At 51.7% G+C, this 19,287-nt stretch overlaps 2 protein-coding genes and 1 long non-coding RNA gene across 8 annotated transcripts; 1 reads left to right on the top strand and 2 right to left on the bottom strand.

The window, feature by feature from the left end:
* The first annotated feature begins 22 nt into the window (after positions 1-22).
* Positions 23-18,754, top strand: TMEM200B (transmembrane protein 200B). Of its 5 annotated transcripts, none has more exons than XM_036231113.1 (2): positions 23-1,160; positions 16,366-18,754. In XM_036231113.1, exon 2 carries the CDS (start codon positions 16,386-16,388, stop codon positions 17,307-17,309), a length of 924 nt encoding a protein of 307 aa, XP_036087006.1. In that variant the 5' UTR covers positions 23-1,160; positions 16,366-16,385; the 3' UTR covers positions 17,310-18,754. The 5 variants fall into 5 exon arrangements, with proteins under 5 accessions (XP_036087006.1, XP_036087018.1, XP_015987470.2 ...); XM_036231125.1 differs by lacking the exon at positions 23-1,160 and adding an exon at positions 13,741-13,851; XM_016131984.2 differs by lacking the exon at positions 23-1,160 and adding an exon at positions 14,296-14,360.
* Positions 7,455-10,803, bottom strand: LOC118610810. Of its 2 annotated transcripts, XR_004954102.1 has the most exons (4): positions 9,306-10,803; positions 8,582-8,889; positions 8,262-8,442; positions 7,455-8,151 (listed from the first exon to the last, which is right to left on the bottom strand). XR_004954102.1 is itself a non-coding variant. In XM_036231136.1 (3 exons), exons 1-3 carry the CDS (start codon positions 9,810-9,812, stop codon positions 8,385-8,387), a joined length of 873 nt encoding a protein of 290 aa, XP_036087029.1. In that variant the 5' UTR covers positions 9,813-10,803; the 3' UTR covers positions 7,455-8,384. The 2 variants fall into 2 exon arrangements, 1 of the variants encoding a protein (XP_036087029.1); XM_036231136.1 differs by having other exon boundaries at positions 7,455-8,442.
* Positions 14,377-16,413, bottom strand: LOC118610812. Its single transcript, XR_004954104.1, has 2 exons — positions 15,988-16,413; positions 14,377-15,788 (listed from the first exon to the last, which is right to left on the bottom strand). It is a non-coding gene; the product is annotated as an uncharacterized LOC118610812 (long non-coding RNA).
* Positions 18,755-19,287: the final 533 nt, after the last annotated feature.

Raw genomic sequence — 19,287 nt, 5'->3', positions numbered from 1 at the left:
GATCACCTGTGTACTTTCCTCGCCCAACAGGTTTTATTCACCCAGTAGAATAAAGGCAAGTTTCTTGGAAATTTATAGTCCTTCCTCTCTTAAGAAGCTTATGGCCAAGCTGATGAAATGAACCGGTTTGAGAACTTGGGGCATCAGCAGGTGTGAGTTCTTCATGAACATAGAGTTCTTCTGTGCTGTGTGAACTTCTTGCCATGAATATGAAGTAGCACACCCCATCACTGTAGGGTGGGCTAATCGGAAACCAGGCAGAAAAACTGCTTGGCTGACTTTGTTCCTCTCGTTCTCTCTGTATTACCAGTCTGGCCAAGCTCTGTTGGAGGTACCAGAGATAATAGTATTCCAGCCTGATCTCTGACCTTGAGGGATTGTTGAGAGGCATCAAGGCAGGGAGGATGCCTTCATTACATGCTGGGGCAAGCTTGGGAAGAAAGGCACTTTCCATACTGCTGCCTGTGAATGTATCGGGCTGTTACTAGATTTTAAATATTTCCTGTCACCTTCTATAGACCATATCCCATAGGACACACCGGAAAGGCAGATCTCAAGTGTTTCTTGCCCTCCTGGAGTTTGTGATCTGGTTGCAAATGATAAACACCACTAGGATGAAGTAGGCACTCAGAGAAGGGAATTGTGACTTCACCTGGGTTCACAGGCATCCTGGGGAGACAGCACTCAGGCTGAACCTTTGCAGATGGGTGTGTGAGGCATTTCTACTAAAAGAGACGTCTTCTGTGAGCAAAGCCATACAGTTGGGAAAGCACAGGGCAGGGTGCCCAGGGAATATGGAGTTTGATAATGGGGAGTAAGAGAAACCAGTCTGGCAAGATGAATTGGGCCAGAGAGGGCTTTAAATACTAGTAGAAGGAATTTGGCCTTTGTCCTGTCTAGCGTTGGGGAACAGAAAATATTTGAACAAGAGGATGTGGGTGGTGGAGCTGTGCTGCCAGATCGATAGGACAGTCCCGGGAGAGCTCGGGTGCAGGAGGCCAGCGCTCCGGGGAACACAGTAATCGCAGTGCTATGGGGCCTGAATGAAGACAGCAACCTGAGGTGACGGAAGAGAGAAGACCAGCCCATAACCCGGGGAAAGGAGCTGTCTGAAGTCACCCCAGACGGCAAAGCCTTTTGGAGGAATTGGGAAGATGAAGGTAAGTTCAGTTTTGAAAACGGACTCTCAGGAACAGACTGGACAGCCAATCCCGAGAACCTTGCTCTGTCCCCCTAGAGCTTCCCCTCCTTTCGGGTGTCGTAATGACAAGGTAGTGACACCAACCCGTACGTCTCCTGCTGCCTCGGGTCTTGTGTTCAGCTCCAGTAGGTGGTGAAGAACCCAACATTCCCTAATTTTATCTCTGTAAGGGTGAGGACATTGGGGGTTTTTTTTATTCTTTCACAATTAAAATTTTTTAAGCCCAATTTTTTGAAGATTCATGTTAATTTCACTATCTCTGACAGCAATTCTCTATTTTTCCAAATTCTCTTCCAAGTTTTGTTCCTATTTATATTCTAAACATAGTTATGTTATTTTTCATGTAATATTAAACTCATTTAACGTCATGAGCATTGGAAAATTTTCACTTTAAATGTTTAAGGCACATTAATTCTAATCAGTGAATTTATTGGCACATGCAACCTTCACGAAAATTACACGTATACGTAGAAGGGATTTGCTGTAATTTTTTTTACTGCAATTTTTAAATCCATTTATATTAGATTTTGAGATTTTTTTTTAGAAAGCAAGAGGAAGATTTGGAAATGTACCTGTTGAGTTCCAAACATGCGCCAGAGATTACTACTTCCATGTACATTTTTCATCTTGTTCTCACATCACCAACCTCAATTACAGGTGAATAGACTGCAGCTCATGTTCGCCAACTTGCAACAATATTAGTTTAATATATGTGAGTGCCTTCTGCAGGCCAAGCCCTATCTAAAGCACTAGGAATAGCATATGAACAAGACCGACAGAGCCCTCCTGGAAATTTTAAGACGTTGCTTGGCCCATGATGGTACCAATACTGAGTGCCTCCTATGGGCCAGATACTTGGCCAGTGTTCACTGCCTTTGGTAATCACTGTAAGGGATTCCCCTGCCACCCTTTAGCATAAAAAGGTTTCAAAATATAGTGCTTGTTCTAGACTGCACTGTTGTCCCTTGACAACAGATTGAGCCCGAGGATGGCAGTAATATTAGGCTAAAGTTAGGTAATGCCTGCCCCACCCACCTACACTCCCATGGGAGAAAGACCATGGGAAACAGAGAGGAAGGGTCTAAGTCTGATTCAATCACCTACCTGCATCTACTATGAGCTAGGGGCTTTCATGGATATTACATTTTGTTGTTATATTTTAAAAGGAGAAGACCAGTTCGGACAGGTGAAGTGTTTTGCCCAATGTAGCACAGCTAGTGACAAAGCTAAGGATAATTTCTAGATTTTCTTGGTTCTCGTAAAAATTTCACTTGTGATAGGAAGACATTTGCTCAAAGTCACAGAAGCTAGTATTTGAACTCAGGTTCAAGTCAAGCAGCGTTTCTACAAAACAATCTGCTTTTCTTAAGCACAAAGTTCTAAGTGGCTGTAGGACCATGCCACTAGCCCATTGCCGTGAATAAATTTCAATGGCTCCATATTTTGATAAAGACTCAAAGTCCTGCTTGAGAGTGTTGCTTTGTCCAAGCACAGGTCATCATTCCACATCCTAGGTGCCAACGACTGAAGAGAAGGAAGACGGCTCATTTTAGCTACTGCAGTGGGAAACTGCATTAATGCCCACAAAAATACACATGATAGGGAATTTTCCAAAAAAGAAGCAGCCAAAAAAATACAACGGTCCACTACAATTCACCTCTTCAGATGCTTAAAGTTTACTACACACCTATCCATACTTAACCTTCCTCTCTCTCCCATAAGAGTGGAAGACAAACATAAGAACAAAGAACAAGAGTAATGAATAGAAAACAGGAACAAATGTAGATACTAAACTGTCAGCAATTATATCAAAAGTCAGTGATCTGAAAGACAAAGATTTAGTCAATTAAAACAAGACCCAGCTCTACGCTGTCTAAAAGAAACTCATTTTAAATAGACATTAAAAGTAAAGAGATAAAAATGTATTAACACTAATCAAAAGCTGTAGTAGCTATATTAATTTCAGACAAAGCAGACTTCAGAGCAAGGAAAATTATCGGACAAAGAGGCATTGCATAATGATAAAGAGATCAATTCTTTTTATAAAGGTATAAAAAATTCTTAATGTGTATGCACCAAAGAACAAAGCGCCAAATACATAAAGCAAAAACTGATATAACTGCTAGAAGAAAGAAGCATCTATTACAATTGAAGACTTCGACATCCCTCTATCAGTAATTGAGAGAGCTGTTGTATTGGAAATCCCAGCTAATGCAATAAGACAAGAAAAGGAAATAAAAGGTATACAGAGTAGGAAAGAAGAAATAAAACTACTTGTAAATGATATGATTGACTGTAGAAAATCCCAAAGAATTGACTGAAAAACTGAAACTAAAGCAATTATGGCAAGTTTTTTGAATACAAGATGCATATACAAAAGTCAATTGCTTTCCTACGTACAGCAATGAACAATTAGAATTCAAAATGTAAGCAATACCATTTACATTTGTACACTCCTCCCCATGAAATAGTTATAAAATCTAACAAAATATGTACGAGATCTCTGGTGAAAGAAACCGAAGTTCTAAATAAATGGAGAGAGAGTCTATGTTCATGGATAGGAATACTCAGTGTTGTCAAAATGTCAGTTGTTTCCAGCTTGAGCCATAGATTTAATGCAGTCTGAATCAAAATCCCAGCAAGTTATTCTGTGGCTATCAACGAACCGATTTTAAAGTTTTCATGAAAAGGCAAAGAACCCGAAATAGCCAACTCAGTATTGAAGTAGAACAAAGTCAGAAGACTGATACAACCCAACTTCAAGGCTTACTATCATCTTTGTTAAGCATGACAGAGTTGTACTAGCTAAAGAACAGTCAAGATATATCAATGGAGCATAACAGAGAGACCCACACAAATATAGTCAACTGATCTTTGGCAAAGGAACAAATACAGTTCAATACAGAAAGGACAGTCTTTTCAACAAATGGTCCCAGAACAAGTAAATATCTACAAGGAAGAAAACTAATCTGGACATAAATCTTACACCTTTCACAAAAATTACCTCAAAATGATCATAGACCTAAATGTAAAACAAAACTGCTACAGGATAACCTAGGAGAAAATCTACGTGACCTTGGGTTTGGCAATGACTTTTTAGATATAACACCAGTAGCACAATCCATGAAAGAAAAATTGATAAGCTGGACTTTTATTAAAATTAGAAACTTCTGCCCCATGTAAGGCACTGTTAAAACAGTGAAAAGACAAGTGACAAACTGGGAGAAAATATTTGCAAAATACATTTCCAACAGGACTTCTATTCAAAATATACAAAGAACTCTTAAAACTCAACAATAAGAAAACAACCCAATTTAAAAATAGAGAAAAGATCTGAGCAGACACCTCACCAAAGAAGATATACAGATGGTGAATAAGCATATGAAAAGATGCTCAACATCACATGTCATCAGAGAATTGCAAATTAAAAACAAACAAAAACCTTGAGATGCCGCTACACACCTATTAGAATGGCCAAAATCCACAACACTGAGGACATTGAATGCTGACAAGGATGTGGAACAATAGGAACTTGTTCGTTACTGGTGGGAATGAAAATGGTACAGCCACTTTGGAAGGCAGTTTGGCAGTTTCTTACAAAGCTAAACATACTTTAACCATTTAGCAATTATGTTCCTTGATATTTACCCTATTAACTCATGTTCAAACAAAAATCTGTACCCAGATGCTTATAGCAGCTTTATACATAATTGTCAGAACTTGAAAGCAACCAAGATGTCCTTCAAGAGGTGAATGGATAAATTGTGGTACAACCATACAATGAGTGTTACTTAGTTGTACGAGGAAATGAGTTATCTAGCCACTAACAAACGTGAAGGAGACTTGAATACATATTGCTAAATGAAAAGCCAATGTGAAAATGCTACATACTGCGAGATTTCAACTATATGATATGACATTCTGGGAAGACAAAACTGGAGACACTAAAAAGATCGGGGGTTCAGGAGAGGGAGGGAGGGACGAGGTGGGGCACATGGGATTTTTAAGGCAGCAAAGTTGTTCTGTGTGGTATGTGGCATAATGCATTTGTCGAAACCCAAGAATGTACAACATAACATAAACTATGGACTTTAGGTAATAATGTTGTGTATCAGTTTATCAACTGTAACAAATGTACCACATCAGTGCAAGTTAATACCAATAGGGGAGGAGGTGAAGGGGGCATATGGGAACTCAGTACTTCCCACTAGATTTTTCTATAAACCTATAAAATCTATTTTTTTTTAAATGCAAGGAGTCGACCTAATGTCTCCCCAGTATCTGAAAAAATCAGGTAATTTCCACTTTTCTAGCCCTTTTAGTAATCCCATCTTGATATTCTGCAACCTATACACAAAATTAAGGGTCAGCAAACAACAAACAGCCTGTGGGCAAAGTGCAGCCTGCCTTCTATTTTTCTGTGGCCCTTGCGCTAAGGACAATTTTTACATTCTTAAATGGTTGAAAAAAAACAAAAGAATATTTTATGATACATGAAAATTACAGAAAATCCATATTTCCATGGCACAGCCATGCTCATTTGTTTGTGAATTGCCTAGGGCAACAGAGTCGAGTCACTGCCACAAAAATTGAATAGCTCTCAAATTCTAAAGTATTTACTTTGTGGCTCTTTTGGGGCATGGGGGAGTAGGAGGGCAGGATTTTTATAGTTTAGTGTGGCTCTTTACAGAAAAAGCTTGCTAACTCCAGTACTAAATGGTAAAATTATAGTCTATAGATAATAATGAGGAAAAAGAAAAGAGAAAAAATTTTCAAATATATAAAGGGATGCATGACATATCCAAAAAGTAAATACAGGTAGAGGCTACAGTTCTATTTTATTATAACCAGTCAGAAGCCCTGGGCTGATTTTATTCCTTCCTCCATGGGTGAATTTTAATGACATACAGAAATAATAATACCACAGTGAAACAGATTTTTAACAAGAAGTTTCTGCAGGCCACCTGTTACCAAGCTACAGAATAATCACTATGTTCTTAGTGCATAGGGACTTCTTTTTACTCTCAGTGGAAGGAGGAGGACTTGTAGGAACAATGGACAAGAATGCAGGTGATTCCGGAGGGCCAGCCAGCAGGTGATATTACGGTCGGGCTTCTGGCGGCAGATGCCCACTGGTCAGTAGAGGGAGGATCTAGTTCCCTCGGCTTCTGTGAAAGGGGCACAATACTGCTGCCCCCCACTTAAAGATACTCAATATTAGGCAGCTCCTCCCAAAACAGAGGCAGGAGGCTGGGAGGAGGGCAGTCACACATTGACGAATATCTGCTATACATTTGCAAAATCTGGTGTCACGACCAGAGGAGGGTTCAAAGATGGATCAGAGAAGAACCAGATATGGAACTTGCCTTCAAGAAGCTTCGGCTTTATTTTTAATGCTAAAATCCAAATAAACTTAAATTAATCCATGCTCAGTAAAGGAACGCCAGCTATACAAGGCAAAAATCCCCGGATTAGAAATGCAGTATGCTTCATTTCACCACCAATATGCCAGGGAGTTGAAGAGAAGCAAACCCAGTGCACGCATCTGTCGGTGAAGACCCACCGGAAGTGTGCAGACCATGCTGGGCACCAAATGGCATGCACACAGATGTCCTTAGCAGCCTTATGAGTCAGCCGCAAACTAGAAACAACCCAAAAGTCTTTTCATCAGAGCATGGATCAGTTGTGGCGCATTTCCATAACAGAGCACTACGCAGATGAACAAGCTACAGCCACATGAAGCTATATGGGTAAATCTGGACAAACATAAAGAAGCCAGATGCAAAGGAGCACAAACTTTAACTCTCTATATAAAACAGACCAAACTAAGATGTCGCTGTTTTTTTAAAACTGCAGTTTTAGAGCAGTTTTAGAGGTCAGACTAGCGTGTCTTTTTGGACAGAGGGAGGCGGTGGTCATTGGGAAGGGGGAGGCAGGGCCCTCGGGGGTGCGGGCCGGGTTGCTTCTCGCCTAGTGGGGATTAGATGGGGCTTCGTGAAAGTGCACTAAACTGGACATTCAGGTTTTACGCACTTTCCTGGAGGCGTGTTATATTCACAATGAAAGAGTTTTACCAAAAGACAAGTGGAAACTTAATCAGATCCATTGGAATCAAATTCCTTTTCTCATAAGATAAAGCACCTTATCCTTGAGTCACACTTTCCAGGAACCCCTGGTGTTTCTGAGAGTCTACTGAGAACCTTGGCATATTCCCACAGTAATGCAAACTGGAACAACCATAAGGTATCGCATTATACTTGGTATTTATTATGAAACCCTGTGCAGCCCAACCGATTCCAAATGGTGTCCATACATCACCCACAACAAGAGGAAGGAACAGCTGGCGCTCCCACTCAGGGGCATTCACCCTGAGGCGACAACTCAAACTAAGAAAAGAGCTCCAAGTGCACAGGTACGTGGCCATTATTCATTACAGGAAAAACAGCGAGGACAACAAGACATTCACTGAACCCAGTCTCCTAAGGGCCCTCAGGGGCCATTCTGTGCCCAGCAGATTGATGTGTAATTCTCACCCCACCCCACCCGTTCCTGAATTTATTCCTTTGAAAAACTCTACAAAGGTTTAGATGTTCAGGATCACTTAGTGAATCACCTTTATTGAGAAGACTCAAATTACGTGAAATGAAGACTTACGACCACACACAACAGTGACCAGGATGTGGTGGTGTTTTTGTCATATAGCTATTACCATAAGTTGGCCGTAGACGTTTTCAATGAACTTTAGGTCACCATGTTGCCGCTCGAGCGTGTCTTCGCAAGAGATTTGAAAAGTCTCTTGGAGCATCTGTGCTGGACCCAATAACGTCACTGACGCATGGCGAAAGCTCCCAGCCACGGGTGTCTTAGCTGGCATCCTGCGAAGGTGCTCTGCCAGGACCTGCGACTATCTGAGGACATTTTCTCCTCATTCTTTTAGCTATCTCTTCTTACTGGAATATGAAGAGGGACATAAGGTTCCTGGAAAATCCCAGTAGGAGGCCAAGTGAATGATCTAATACTGACAAGTCACAGTGGAAGGGGTTTATGCATGTCAAGTTACCTGCTCCTCATGACACCCTGGAAAGGTCAGTGTGTTGTCCACGTTTACAAATGAGGAAATGAGAGATTCTAGGAAGAGTGCAGCTCTCACTACCTTCTTGCTCTGTGACCTGAGACAAGTTACTTAAACTCCCTTGGACATTTGATCAGAGTAATGGTCTGGAGTAATTTCACCCCTGAACCTGGAAACAGGAAATATAGCTCAGTACCTGCTTTACCTGCAAGAGATGAGGTCAATGGCTTCATATGGGGCCCGGTTTAAAGCACTGAGTGAGTGGTTCCCTTGGCCTTAAGAGTCTTTCCTGCCCCTTCAAAGCTCACCTCACACCAGCTCCTCCACTGGGGCTGCCTCCTCTGCACCCCTTCCCTGTTTGGAGCCTTGACACTGGGGAGGGAGGCACCCTACTGAAGATGCCCAGTGTGGCCTGCCCAGTCCTCAGTCTCCTCGCCTGTAAATAAGCAGCAAAGTTGCGCTGACGCCGACGTCCCCTGGTCCGGCTGCTCTCGGCATCCCCAGCATTTGAAGTGAAGGAAGCAGGAAAGGGAGCTTGTAAGGGAGCTCCCTGGGCCTCCTGTCCGCTTGCAGTGGTGAAATAGCCGTCACAAACGTCAAAGGACATGCGGCCTGCCTGATTAAAAAAAATAATAAAAACAGTAAACTTCTACAGATCTGGGCTGGATGCCCAAGCTAGGCACCGGGAGGGGCACGGCAGAGCCCGGGGCAAGTCATCCAGGGCCAGAGTTTGGGTTTAGGTCAGGTAGTCCCGGAGCCCAGCTCAACTCTGGAGGTTACCATTTGATTTCTCTGAGCCTCAGTTTCCTGTCTGCAGGGCAGAGGCGGGGACAGTGCTGCCCTCTCTGGGCCGTTAGGAGAATTACAGGGGCCATGCTCGAGTAGCGCCACTCAGGGGTCAATCTAACTCCACTCTCCAGCCCTACGTCCTCACCCGGCTTCATTTTATACGGTTTAGCTAGTTTTGTGACCTCCCTCTCCGTCTCCCCACTTCGACTCCCCCAAAACAGAATCTTTTTTGTTATAGGCAACCTGCCAGGGAGCGCATCCATGAGGTCCGAAGGCCGGTAACCCCTGGTTCCGGACAGGGCCCCGAGGCCCTTGGGGTACACATGCGGCCCAGGATCCCCGAGTGGGAGGGTCAGCAGAGAGGCGGGATTGGGCCTGCGCTTCTCTGCTGCAAACGCGGCGGCTCCATAAGCTGGGAAAAGAGAGGCGGGCGGGTGGGGGCTCCGGGGACAACCCCGGCCTCTGCGCGGGAGAAAATCCGTGGGTGCAGGTGCAAGGATTCGCCGCCAGGTGGCGCCAAGGCCGGCTCTGGCAGCAGCCCCGCCTGCCTGCGGCGTCATGGCTTTTCCTAGCCCACCGGCTCCGCGTCTCCATCGCTGTATCTCTAGTGTACTTCCTGCTGCCTCTTGCTTTGGGCCTGGGTACCAGGTTCTCGGCACAGCTCGGAGGCAGGAGGTTACCCCCTAAAACTGCAGTCCTGCCTGCCTCACCGAGATAGGGAAGGGAGAATTGGGTGACTTGACCCATCATTAGGCTGTGTGACTTTGGTCCTGCCAATCACCCTTTCTGGGCCTCCTGACTTTGTCTTTACTGTTTACAAAGCACTTTATTCTGATCTCTGGAAGCTGGATTTGATCCCATGTTATAAACAGACCTGCGACCAGTGCAGGGTTGCATCGTGGGGGTGAGAGAAACTGACCCATGTGATCTGAGAGCCTGAGAGCTGCTCTCTGCAGGACCCAGTGAGCGATAGGTAGTTGGGCAGTCTGCACCCGCATGGACCTCACTGAAGCTCAGTTCCACATGTGTGACAAGGGGTGACAGCAGCACCTCACACTTGGGGTGGTCCCGCACATCTAAGAAAGTAACAGGTCTAAAGAGCCTGGTAGCCAGGACAGCTCGGAGAGACAATGACATCTCTACTATCCTCCCTCAGCCTAGGGACTCAGGTAGGAGGCTGGCTTTGTCCTGTCCCCCTAGGAGGGTCTTGTGTCCTTGACCTTCCTAGTGTCACCCAGGCTCTGCATCTTTCTCTTCTCTGGACTTTGGAAAGCAATGGAGAGGGGGACTCATTCCCCCCTCAAGGCTTTGCTTGTGGCCCGAGACACCCAGTGAGAAGCCCAGTGGCCTAGCTCAGAGCTTCCATGAGGTGGGAGGAGATGAATTTTGCGTTCATGGAATCCTCTGAGGGTCTGGGTCTCAGATGGGACCTTGTGACAGTGGGAAAGTTGTTTGACCCTGAAACCCAGCAGGAGTGCCACTAGCTGGGTCACCTGGTCAAGCCACTGTACTTCTTTGGGTACTGGTTTCCGTCCCTATAAAATGCAGCACTGGAACTGGGGTTCTGGATTTTACTTGCCAATCACTTATTGAAAGAGCACAGCAGTCCTTCCTATGAGGAACAAATTGAGAGGCAGAAGCTGAGAGAGAGTGTTGTGATGTATCCAAGGTCACCCAGGAATGACTGAGCAGCATAATCGAAACTGGGACTCAGAGCCATGCTCTCCCCTCTGAACCTGAGTCTGAATTCTCAGTTGAAGTGTGGTCTAGCTTGGGGAGCCATGGTGGCACAGGGCTGTGTCCTGAGTGCTCCTGAGGCAGTCCTGAGACTGCGATAGCTTTAGAAACCCCCAGGGTTTGTGCAGGAAATTCAGGGCAGCCTGGCTGCAGCCAGCCTGGTTCTTCCTAAAGTGGAGATGAGATGAGAGACAATGAATTTCCAGACCCATGCTATTCTGTGGCCTCGGGTGGGACAGTGACATGCAGGAGATGACAGCTGCTCCCTCCCACTGTGGCTTCTAGAGAGGACATGGAGCCTCCAGTATGCAGGGACCTCAAGGTCATTGTATCCAATTCCCTGCCTCCACAGAGAAGCTTGGGGGAGAAATGCTGACCACCCTGCTCCCCAGGGAACAGCCCGTACAAACCCCTCCTTCAGATGTGGAGTCCAGAGTCAGGAGGAAATCAGTGTCTCAATACTGAGGCCACTGCTGCCCACACATCTGCCTGTCCTCAGGGCCAAACCAAGCAGGCCTGGTGGACATCCCTCTGCAGAGTGGGAGGGGAAGCAATCAATCTGGCTGTGTATCTGTGGGCAGGTCTCTGCCTCTCTGAGTCAGTTTTCTCATGTGAACACTGGGCATGACATTGACTTCCTAACGCTCTCAAGAGAATGAAAAGGGGTTAACATCTAGGAAAGGGGACCTTCTCTCCCCCACCTCAACTGACCCCAGGGAAGGTTCCAATAGCCCCCAACACCGCCCTCTCTGCCTGAAACCCTGTGGTCACAGGAGGGAGCAGCTGTGTCATGGGCATTACTTTGTGCCACATACCAGATGTGTGTGCTCTTATTTAATCTTCACACTGGAAGGTAAGAATTAGGCCTCCCTTTTTCACAGAGAAACTGAGACACAGAGAACGGAGTCCTTTCTCTCCTGCTGTCTGGGTGCAGCCAAGGGGTGGAAATTAGGAAGAGACCCTGGGGTTGGGGAGACACAGGCCAGTCCAGGGCCGGTTGTGGGTAGGTATTGTCCCTGGCACAGGGTTCCAGGAGCAAGACAGACTCAGTCCTGCGCCTCAGAGCTCATGGCAGGAAGGGCAGGAACACAGACAGGAACCAGACTCACTTCCCAAAAGGTGACCTCAGTTCGCCTGTGTGCAGTGCTGCTCAGGGGAGGCTCCTGTGCGGGTGTGTAAGTGGCAGGGTGGAGGAGAGGCTGACCTGGTTCGGGGGCTCAGACAAGGCCCAGAGAAAGTCTGAAGGATGAGTAGGAGCCAAGGGTACAGATACGGGGCCGGAAACAAGTTCAGTTATCCAGGAGTGGAGAGGGATGGGGGCCAGTTTGTGGAGATGAGAATGGACTTTAAACTCCATTTGAACCACCCTGGGAAGTCATTGAGGGTGTTCAGCACGGAGTAGGGGGTGGGTTCAGATTCGGTGTAGAGATGTTTGGTGCCCCTCTGCACAGCCAGCAGCAGGACAGCCCCCTGTCCTAGGGAGAAGGCGGCTAATTCCGGATCAAAAGAGCAGGGCCCACTGGACTTAATAAATTCAACGGAAGGAGGAGAGGAAGGAGTCTACAGTGACCTCTGGTGTAGTTAGTCTGGGGGACGCACTTTCACAGAGTGGGCAATGGGGGAGGAGCGGGATAGGGGGACACTAATGGGCCAGCATCACTGGGCCCAGGGTGACTTCCGGGGAGGTGTCTGCCAATAGCGAGGCTGGGCTTGTGGGCCCAGGCTGGAGGAGCCCCAACACTAGAGAGGAGAGAGGGCCAGGGAGGGAGAAAGCTTGAAGGGGCAGGCAGGAGAGGCAAGTGGTAAACGCCAGGGCAGGCGGAGTGGCAAGGACAAGGACTGGTCTCCACAGTTGCTGTCGCCGGGAAGATCGGGGAGCGCAGAAGACCTGCGCTGGGTGGACCGCTGAGGGAGGGTGGAGGCCGGGATGTGCGTGCAGGGTGGATGACGTGCAGGGTGGATGAGGGGGTCTCGAGTGAGGCGATGGCGGGAGGCAGCAGGAAGAAGGAGGCCGCCCCTCAGTGGAGGGCGAGCAACAGCCCAGGCTCGGAGCCGAGCGTGTTCTCGACTCAGCTCAGGCCGCTGGAGGTTTCGGTACCACGTGGGCTGCAGGAAGGCGACTGCGGTCTCACTCTTGGACCGCAGGGGTGCAGCCCCACCTCCTGTGGCCTCAGAACGCTGGTATGTCCAGAGTAGGTCCACCGCAGGAGGCTACGCTCCCAGGGGCGGCCGCGGTCATTCCCGAGGGCGCCTGGTCCCCAGGGGCTGGGAGAGGAGCTGACGCCGTCCCCAGGCCCCTTGGCCGAGCCAGAGAGCTGGAGCCTGTGTTCGAGGCCTAGCTGTGCCGTGCGGCTCCAGGACCCCGCTTGGCCACGCGGTGGGAGGTGGGGTGGCCCAGGCTGGCGACTTCCTCCACTTCCCCCTCCCGGCCCCGGGCGTACAGCCGGGTCTCATTACCTCCCATCCTCCCCGCTTCGCGCCCCGCGTGCCGGGGGGGTCTCCGCGGCTGGGGGAGGGGTGGATTTTAATCAATCCCAGGCCGGAAATTCCTCCCGAGGGGCCCGGCCGGGCTGCGGGAGTGAGGGGGCCCCCGGCGCAGAACCTGGCAATCCGCCCGCACCCCCTTCCTCTGAGCCCGCCCCCCCTTCCCACCCCGCATCATGGAAACTGGGCCTCCAGCCGACCCCCGCGCTCCGCTCCACATTCTTGCCTTTGGGGGCGGGCGGGGCACGACGACCGCTCAGCGCCCTCTTCCTGCTTTGGGACAAGCACTGCGCCCCCCACCCCCACAACTCCAGATTGGGCGCACCTTCTTAGGGGGTTAGGAAGCGGGGCAGGACCCGCGACACCCCGTTCGATTCCCTCAGCTCTGAGGAACGGGCTCCCCTTTATTAACAGCCCCCTCCACACACACACACTTGTTGTGATTACTCTTCGTTGGGCGCTCGCGGGGAGATCCAGGGCTGAGCCGGGGTTGAGAGCCCCGTCCTCACTGCCGGAGTTTCGCCCTTCAGCATCTTGCTTATCAGACACCATCGTGCCCATTTTACAGGTGAAGGCTGTGAGGTTCGGACAGAGGAAGGGCTGGTGGAGCAGGAGCTCGGGCCGCCTCGCCGGGCAGCTCCCCGGACCGCGCTGAGAACCAGTGGGCGCCGGGACTGGGCGGCTCTGAGAGGCGCGGGAGGGAGTGCGGCCTTCGAGTCTTGTCCGCTGCGGAGTTGGGCAGGGGTCTATCTCTCTGGGTCTCAGTTTCCCCACCTGGGAAGAGAGCGCCCTCCCGGGACTTTGCGATCTGCGTAAGCGGGGGGCGAGGGCCCCCGATCCTCCGAGTCACCTGGCGCGCACACAGCGCTTACCTGCGACCCTCAGACCTGAGTTGCCGCTTTCTTCTAGCCGCGGACCCTGGCAGGGCGCTGGCCAGATTGTTCCCCGGACTCCCGGAGGGCGGGGCCGGGGCGGTGTGGGGCGGGGCCGGGCGGGGGCGGGACCCGGGGCCCAGATTCCGTGGAGACCGCGGTGCGCGGACTCAGACCCGGACCCACTCAGGCGCTGCGGTGCCAGGTGAGCAAACACAGGGTCCCAGGGTTCGTCCCCCACTTTCCTCAACTTTTTGTTTGGGCCCTCCTTCCGGAAAGGCCCCTCGGGGGTTGGCGGGAGCTGGGTCTCCCTTTCCCCCCCGGACCGGAGTGTGGACAAGGGCGGAGGCGGGATCCCAGAGTGCCGGGGACATGGTTCTGAGCAACTTCTCGCGCGCTGGGACCTTCGGACTTGTCTCCAAGTTTCCGCCTCCCTGGGGTCCCCAGCGTCGACTCACGCCCTCCAGAGCCTCGGGGTCTCTGAGCATGTCCCCTTCTCTCTGTACGCCTCCGCCTCCTTTCCCGCAGGGATGCGCGGTGGTTCAGGGGTGACCCTTCTGCAGCTGAGACTGAGGCGCCAGGACTGGCCTGGGGCAGGGTGGTCACTTCTCCCTTTCAGGGCTGGCGAAAGGGCTCCACACTCAGAGACAACGGGCCTTGCCTCCTGCCAGGACGCTCCCGTGATGTGCGGAGAAGTGCCCGGCGCAGGGCTAGGTCCGGGGGCTCGGAGTCGGATCCTGGGGGAGCCCCCGCCTTGTGTGGCGGTGTGACTCCAGCAGGCTCCTCTCTGGGCCGCAGTTGCCATCTGTGAAAAGCAGGCTGTGGACGCGGTGGACGCTGCGGCTCCTTGCTAGGCCCTGGGCTTTCAGCTCTCCTGTCGGAGGCAGGGATGGGTGTTCTGCTTTCAGCTTTGGGGGTGCAGATAGGGAGTGGGTAGGGTAGCAAGGCCTCCTCCCTGGGGCCTGGGGGTCGGTTCCAGCGCTGAAGCTGTTTAGAAACCAAATTGGGGTTGTGAGGACGTATCCCTGGACCGCGAGGTCCTAACCCTCCTCTCCTGCGGCCCGGGGCGCCTGGGCGGGGAGTCTGTTTCCTCTCTCTCTCTCACACACACACACACACACCCCTCCCCTTCCGTGGGGAACCACACCGCACGCTGCCCTGTTCCTTCTGCTCCGGCCCGGATCCAGTCCCCAGGATGCAGGCCGGGCCGGACCAGCAGCCAGAAGGGGCTTCAGCCTTAGCCGGGCGGCCGGAGGCGCAGGGGCGGTGCTGCTCCGGCCGGACGCTGGCCACTGAGGCCTGGGGCGGAGGAGGCCGGAAAGGAGGCCAGGCGGCGGGAAAGGGGGATGAATCATTCCGAGCAGCTGGAATTGGAAACGCTGCAACCCAGGAACAGCTTTGTCCTGGCCGACGGGAGAGCCAGGAGGGGAGTCCGCCCGCCACGGCCCTGCGCCCGGCTCCGCAGACCCCTGCCTCCTGCGCTCCACAGCCCGGCAGCTGGGGGAGAGGGCAGCCTCTTCTTTGGAGTTAAAAGAAATCGCGGGCAAAGTCTGCCGCTGGTCGTGGTGAGAGCGTCTTCCTGGAGTCTTGCTCAAGTCTCTCCTGCTGCAGCTTCAGTGCTGACTGAGGAGGTCTGGAAGGAGGGGGCGGGCAGGAAGAGGCTGGAGTCAGTGACACCCCCTCCTTCCTACGATGCGGTATATAAAGCGCAGTAAGGGGACGTGGGGCCCGCGAGCCACCTCAGCGGGCCCGCGCGGTCTGCGCGCCCCCCTCCCTCCTTTACTACTGTGCAGCCACGTGCGGGGGTGAGGTCGCGCCCGGGAGGGACTTACCTTGGAGACGCCACTGCGGGGGAGCCCCACACCTTCCGAGGCCGGGACCCCGCGGGCTGGCGAAGAGGGCGCTGGCGGCCGGAGCCCCGCAGCGGAGGATACGCCAGGGAGCAGGCGGCGCCCCCCGCCCCCTCCGCCCGCTGGCCGGGCCAACTCGGGATTCTGCCGCGCGGCCCTGGCTCGGAGCGCCGCTGCGGAAAACCGGAGTGGGGGCGGCTCCCTGCCTGGCAGCCCGGGAAAATCCGGGGGTGGCCGCCAGGGATCTCCAAGCGTCCTGGGCAAGGCGGTCCGAGCTTCCCTCCCGGATTTGGGCCCCCAACCTGGCGCTCCGACCCTAGGCCCGTCGGTCTAGTCCCTGCCTCTGTCTTCTCTCCGCAGAGCGCCCAGACGACGGCGAGATGACAGCCGGGAGCCCTGGAGACTGCGGCGAGGTGCGGAGGAGCCCCGAGGGCCGCGTCTCGCGCCTGGGCCGCCGCCTGGGCCGCCGCCGGCGCCCGCGCTCCCCGCCCGAGCCTCTGCGGGTGCGGGCGCGGCTGCGGCTGCGCTCGCCGTCGGGGGCGTTCGCGGCGCTGGGGGCGCTCGTGGTACTGGTGGGCATGGGCATCGCAGTGGCCGGCTACTGGCCGCACCGCACCGGCGCCCCAGGGCCCCGCTCTGCCAACTCCAGCGCGCCGCCCGTGAGCGAGCTGCGACGCGAGGGTCGCGGCGCGGGCCGGGCTCACGGACCGCACGAGCGGCTGCGGCTCCTTGGGCCGGTGGTCATGGGCGTCGGCCTGTTCGTGTTCATCTGCGCCAACACGCTGCTCTACGAGAACCGCGACTTGGAAACGCGACGGCTTCGCCAGGGGGTGCTGCGGGCTCAGGCGCTCCGGCCCCCCGACGGCCCGGGCTGGGATTGCGCTCTCCTTCCCAGCCCGGGCCCCAGGACTCCCCGAGCCATAGGCTGTGCAGAACCAGAAAGTTGGGACCTGTCCCCGCGTCGGGGTACCTCACCTGTCCCATCCGTGCGGAGTCTGCGTTCAGAGCCCGCTAATCCTCGCTTGGGGTTACCTGCCCTGCTCAACAGTTACCCGCTGAAGGGCCCGGGGCTGCCCCCACCCTGGGGTCCACGGACCCAGACTGGCCATGTGATTATCACCGTGCAGCCCTCTGGTTCCTGCATCGAACACTCCAAGTCTCTGGATCTGGGCCTTGGAGAGCTCCTGCTTGGGGCCCCAGCAGCTCGGGACTGTGCTCACCGAAGCTGGCCACGACTGGACCGCCTCAGTCTGGGCGGTTATGCCAAGTTGGGAGGAGGAGGAGACTTAGGGGCCCGGGTTTGAGGAGCTGAGGACAGCCTACTATGAGGCTGCAGCATGGACCATGGTAACTGGACCAGGAGTCCCAATGTCTAGTAGATGTTTCGGTCACATCCCAGACTGGGGAATGGATGTTCTGGCCCCAGCAGCTGCTAAGGCATCCTGAGAAGTGGCAGAGAAATGCCAACTGCACAAAGATTCAATAAGCTGGAGAGAATGTGTTTTCATGTGGAGTCTGGAGACCAGCCTGATTCGGCCTCAGGAATTCCTTCAGCCTCCGAAGTGGCCTTAGCCCTGGAAAGGTACCTGAGGGGGCTGGAGGTCCAGGCCAGAGTGATTGGGAGATGCATCTGGTGTCTTGGCAAACCCAAAGTGGTGGGCAAGGACACCCCTAGTACTTGGAAGGTAGGTTGATATGTTATAAGCTGTGACAGGCTCCCTCCACGGTGGCACTGGTGATGGGGGTTTGGGCTTCCAGGAAGATGGACAATGGGGTAGAGCTGAGACCCTTCACTGCCATCTGGGATGGGGACTGAGCCTTTAACTCCTACCACCTCAACCCGTTTCTTCCCTCAGTCATGCAGGGTACATCCCACTAGGGCTACACTACTGCCAATGCCTTGATGCTGAGGGTCTGGGCCCTCCCCACACAGGTTTGAGAAGCCCCTTCTCTCCTCTTCATGGTCTATGCTGCAAAACCTTCCAGTTGGCAAAAACACACTACTTCTCAGAAATCCTTTTATACAATGTTGAAGCTGCATTTTGCCCAACATGGGTAGCTTTAGAAAATGGCTTGAATTTGGGTCTCCCCCATCCGTGTCTAATTTTTCCCAAATTGCTGGAAGGGGACCTTAAAAGTCGATCAATCCTCAGATTCAGTCTTTTTTTTTTTTTTTTAAGTTTATTGAAAAATGCAGTACAAGAAGCAAGACCAAACACATATCTAAACACTACAGTCACTTCTCTTACTACAAAAGGCCAAACAGCAGACCTAATTATTGCCTATTTAACCTAAGGATTTTGCCAATTTGATTCTGCTGCCATAGTTCCTATTTTGTCAAGAAATGTAAACAACTACTTGATATGATTCATAATTTTTAAAAATTTTACAAAGCTCCTTCATTTTTGTCACCAAAATAATACAATTCAGAGAGATTTATAAAACAACCAGCCTGGGACTGAGCTCCTGGGCAGATATTTCCTATGAGCAATACTTGGCGTTGGTCAGGCCAGAGCTCTGGTTCCATTTCCCAAGTGGGACTGTTGTTCCCTCGCCCTCAGCTGCCCTGCAGAACACGGTGTGGGCCTCGGGGGGCGGGGGCAGGGATGTCCGACAGGTCTCTGCAGCTAGGCTGTGTGGGCCCTCAGCTTATAAATGCAGGTCCAGCTTGGTGGGTGGGTGGGTGGCTGATATCTCATGTGGCTTGGAGGAAGTCTTTCTCAAGTGAAATAAAATTGTAGCGAGAGTTGTTACTGTGGTGTGTCTGAGTCACTTTAGGAAAACTGCCAAGTCCCCTCTTCATCTCCACCTGGACAGAGTCTGTTTTTCTTCACACACACACATACACACACACACATTCTGCAGGAAGAAAAAAACCTAAAGTATTGCCAAACCCCAAGATCTGTTACCAGAGATGAAGAAAAGGAGAAGAGGCTTGGAAGGACACCCCTCTTGCTAGCTTGTCCAAATCATGGCTGGAAAGGCATTCGGTCTGCCAGATTTCTATAATGCATATGCTGTGCACTCTTCCTTTCCTCCATCCTCTTCATTCCATAGGTTTTAGCTTTCAGACCCACCTTAGCTTTCAGCAGGACAGTGGGCCACTGGGAAGGGAGCTCACACTGCATGCTGGTTTGATGTGAGCTGGACTTCTAACCTCACCACCACTCCTGGCAACACAGCCCAGGCTTGGGCACCACCCAGAAACCCCCGTCGTTTCAGACCCTATGCCGACAGGCTTTAAGTCTGTTCCTGAGACAGGACAATCTCTCCAAGCCCGTT

This window comes from Rousettus aegyptiacus, unplaced genomic scaffold (genome assembly GCF_014176215.1).
Source record: "Rousettus aegyptiacus isolate mRouAeg1 unplaced genomic scaffold, mRouAeg1.p scaffold_m13_p_1, whole genome shotgun sequence".
Taxonomy (NCBI): Eukaryota; Metazoa; Chordata; class Mammalia; order Chiroptera; family Pteropodidae; genus Rousettus; species Rousettus aegyptiacus.
Note: the sequence above shows the minus strand (reverse complement) of the source record. Positions and strands in the feature narration are given on the sequence as shown.

Coding starts and splice junctions, on each gene's coding strand:
- LOC118610810 (XM_036231136.1), bottom strand. CDS start 9,812: ATGATGGGTCAAGTCACCCAATTCTCCCTTCCCTATCTCGGTGAGGCA. Junction 8,890..9,305: donor ATGGATGCGCTCCCTGGCAG/GTTGCCTATAAC, acceptor TTTTTTAATCAG/GCAGGCCGCATGTCCTTTGA. Junction 8,443..8,581: donor AGTGGAGGAGCTGGTGTGAG/GTGAGCTTTGAA, acceptor TCCTGTTTCCAG/GTTCAGGGGTGAAATTACTC.
- TMEM200B (XM_036231113.1), top strand. CDS start 16,386: ATGACAGCCGGGAGCCCTGGAGACTGCGGCGAGGTGCGGAGGAGCCCC.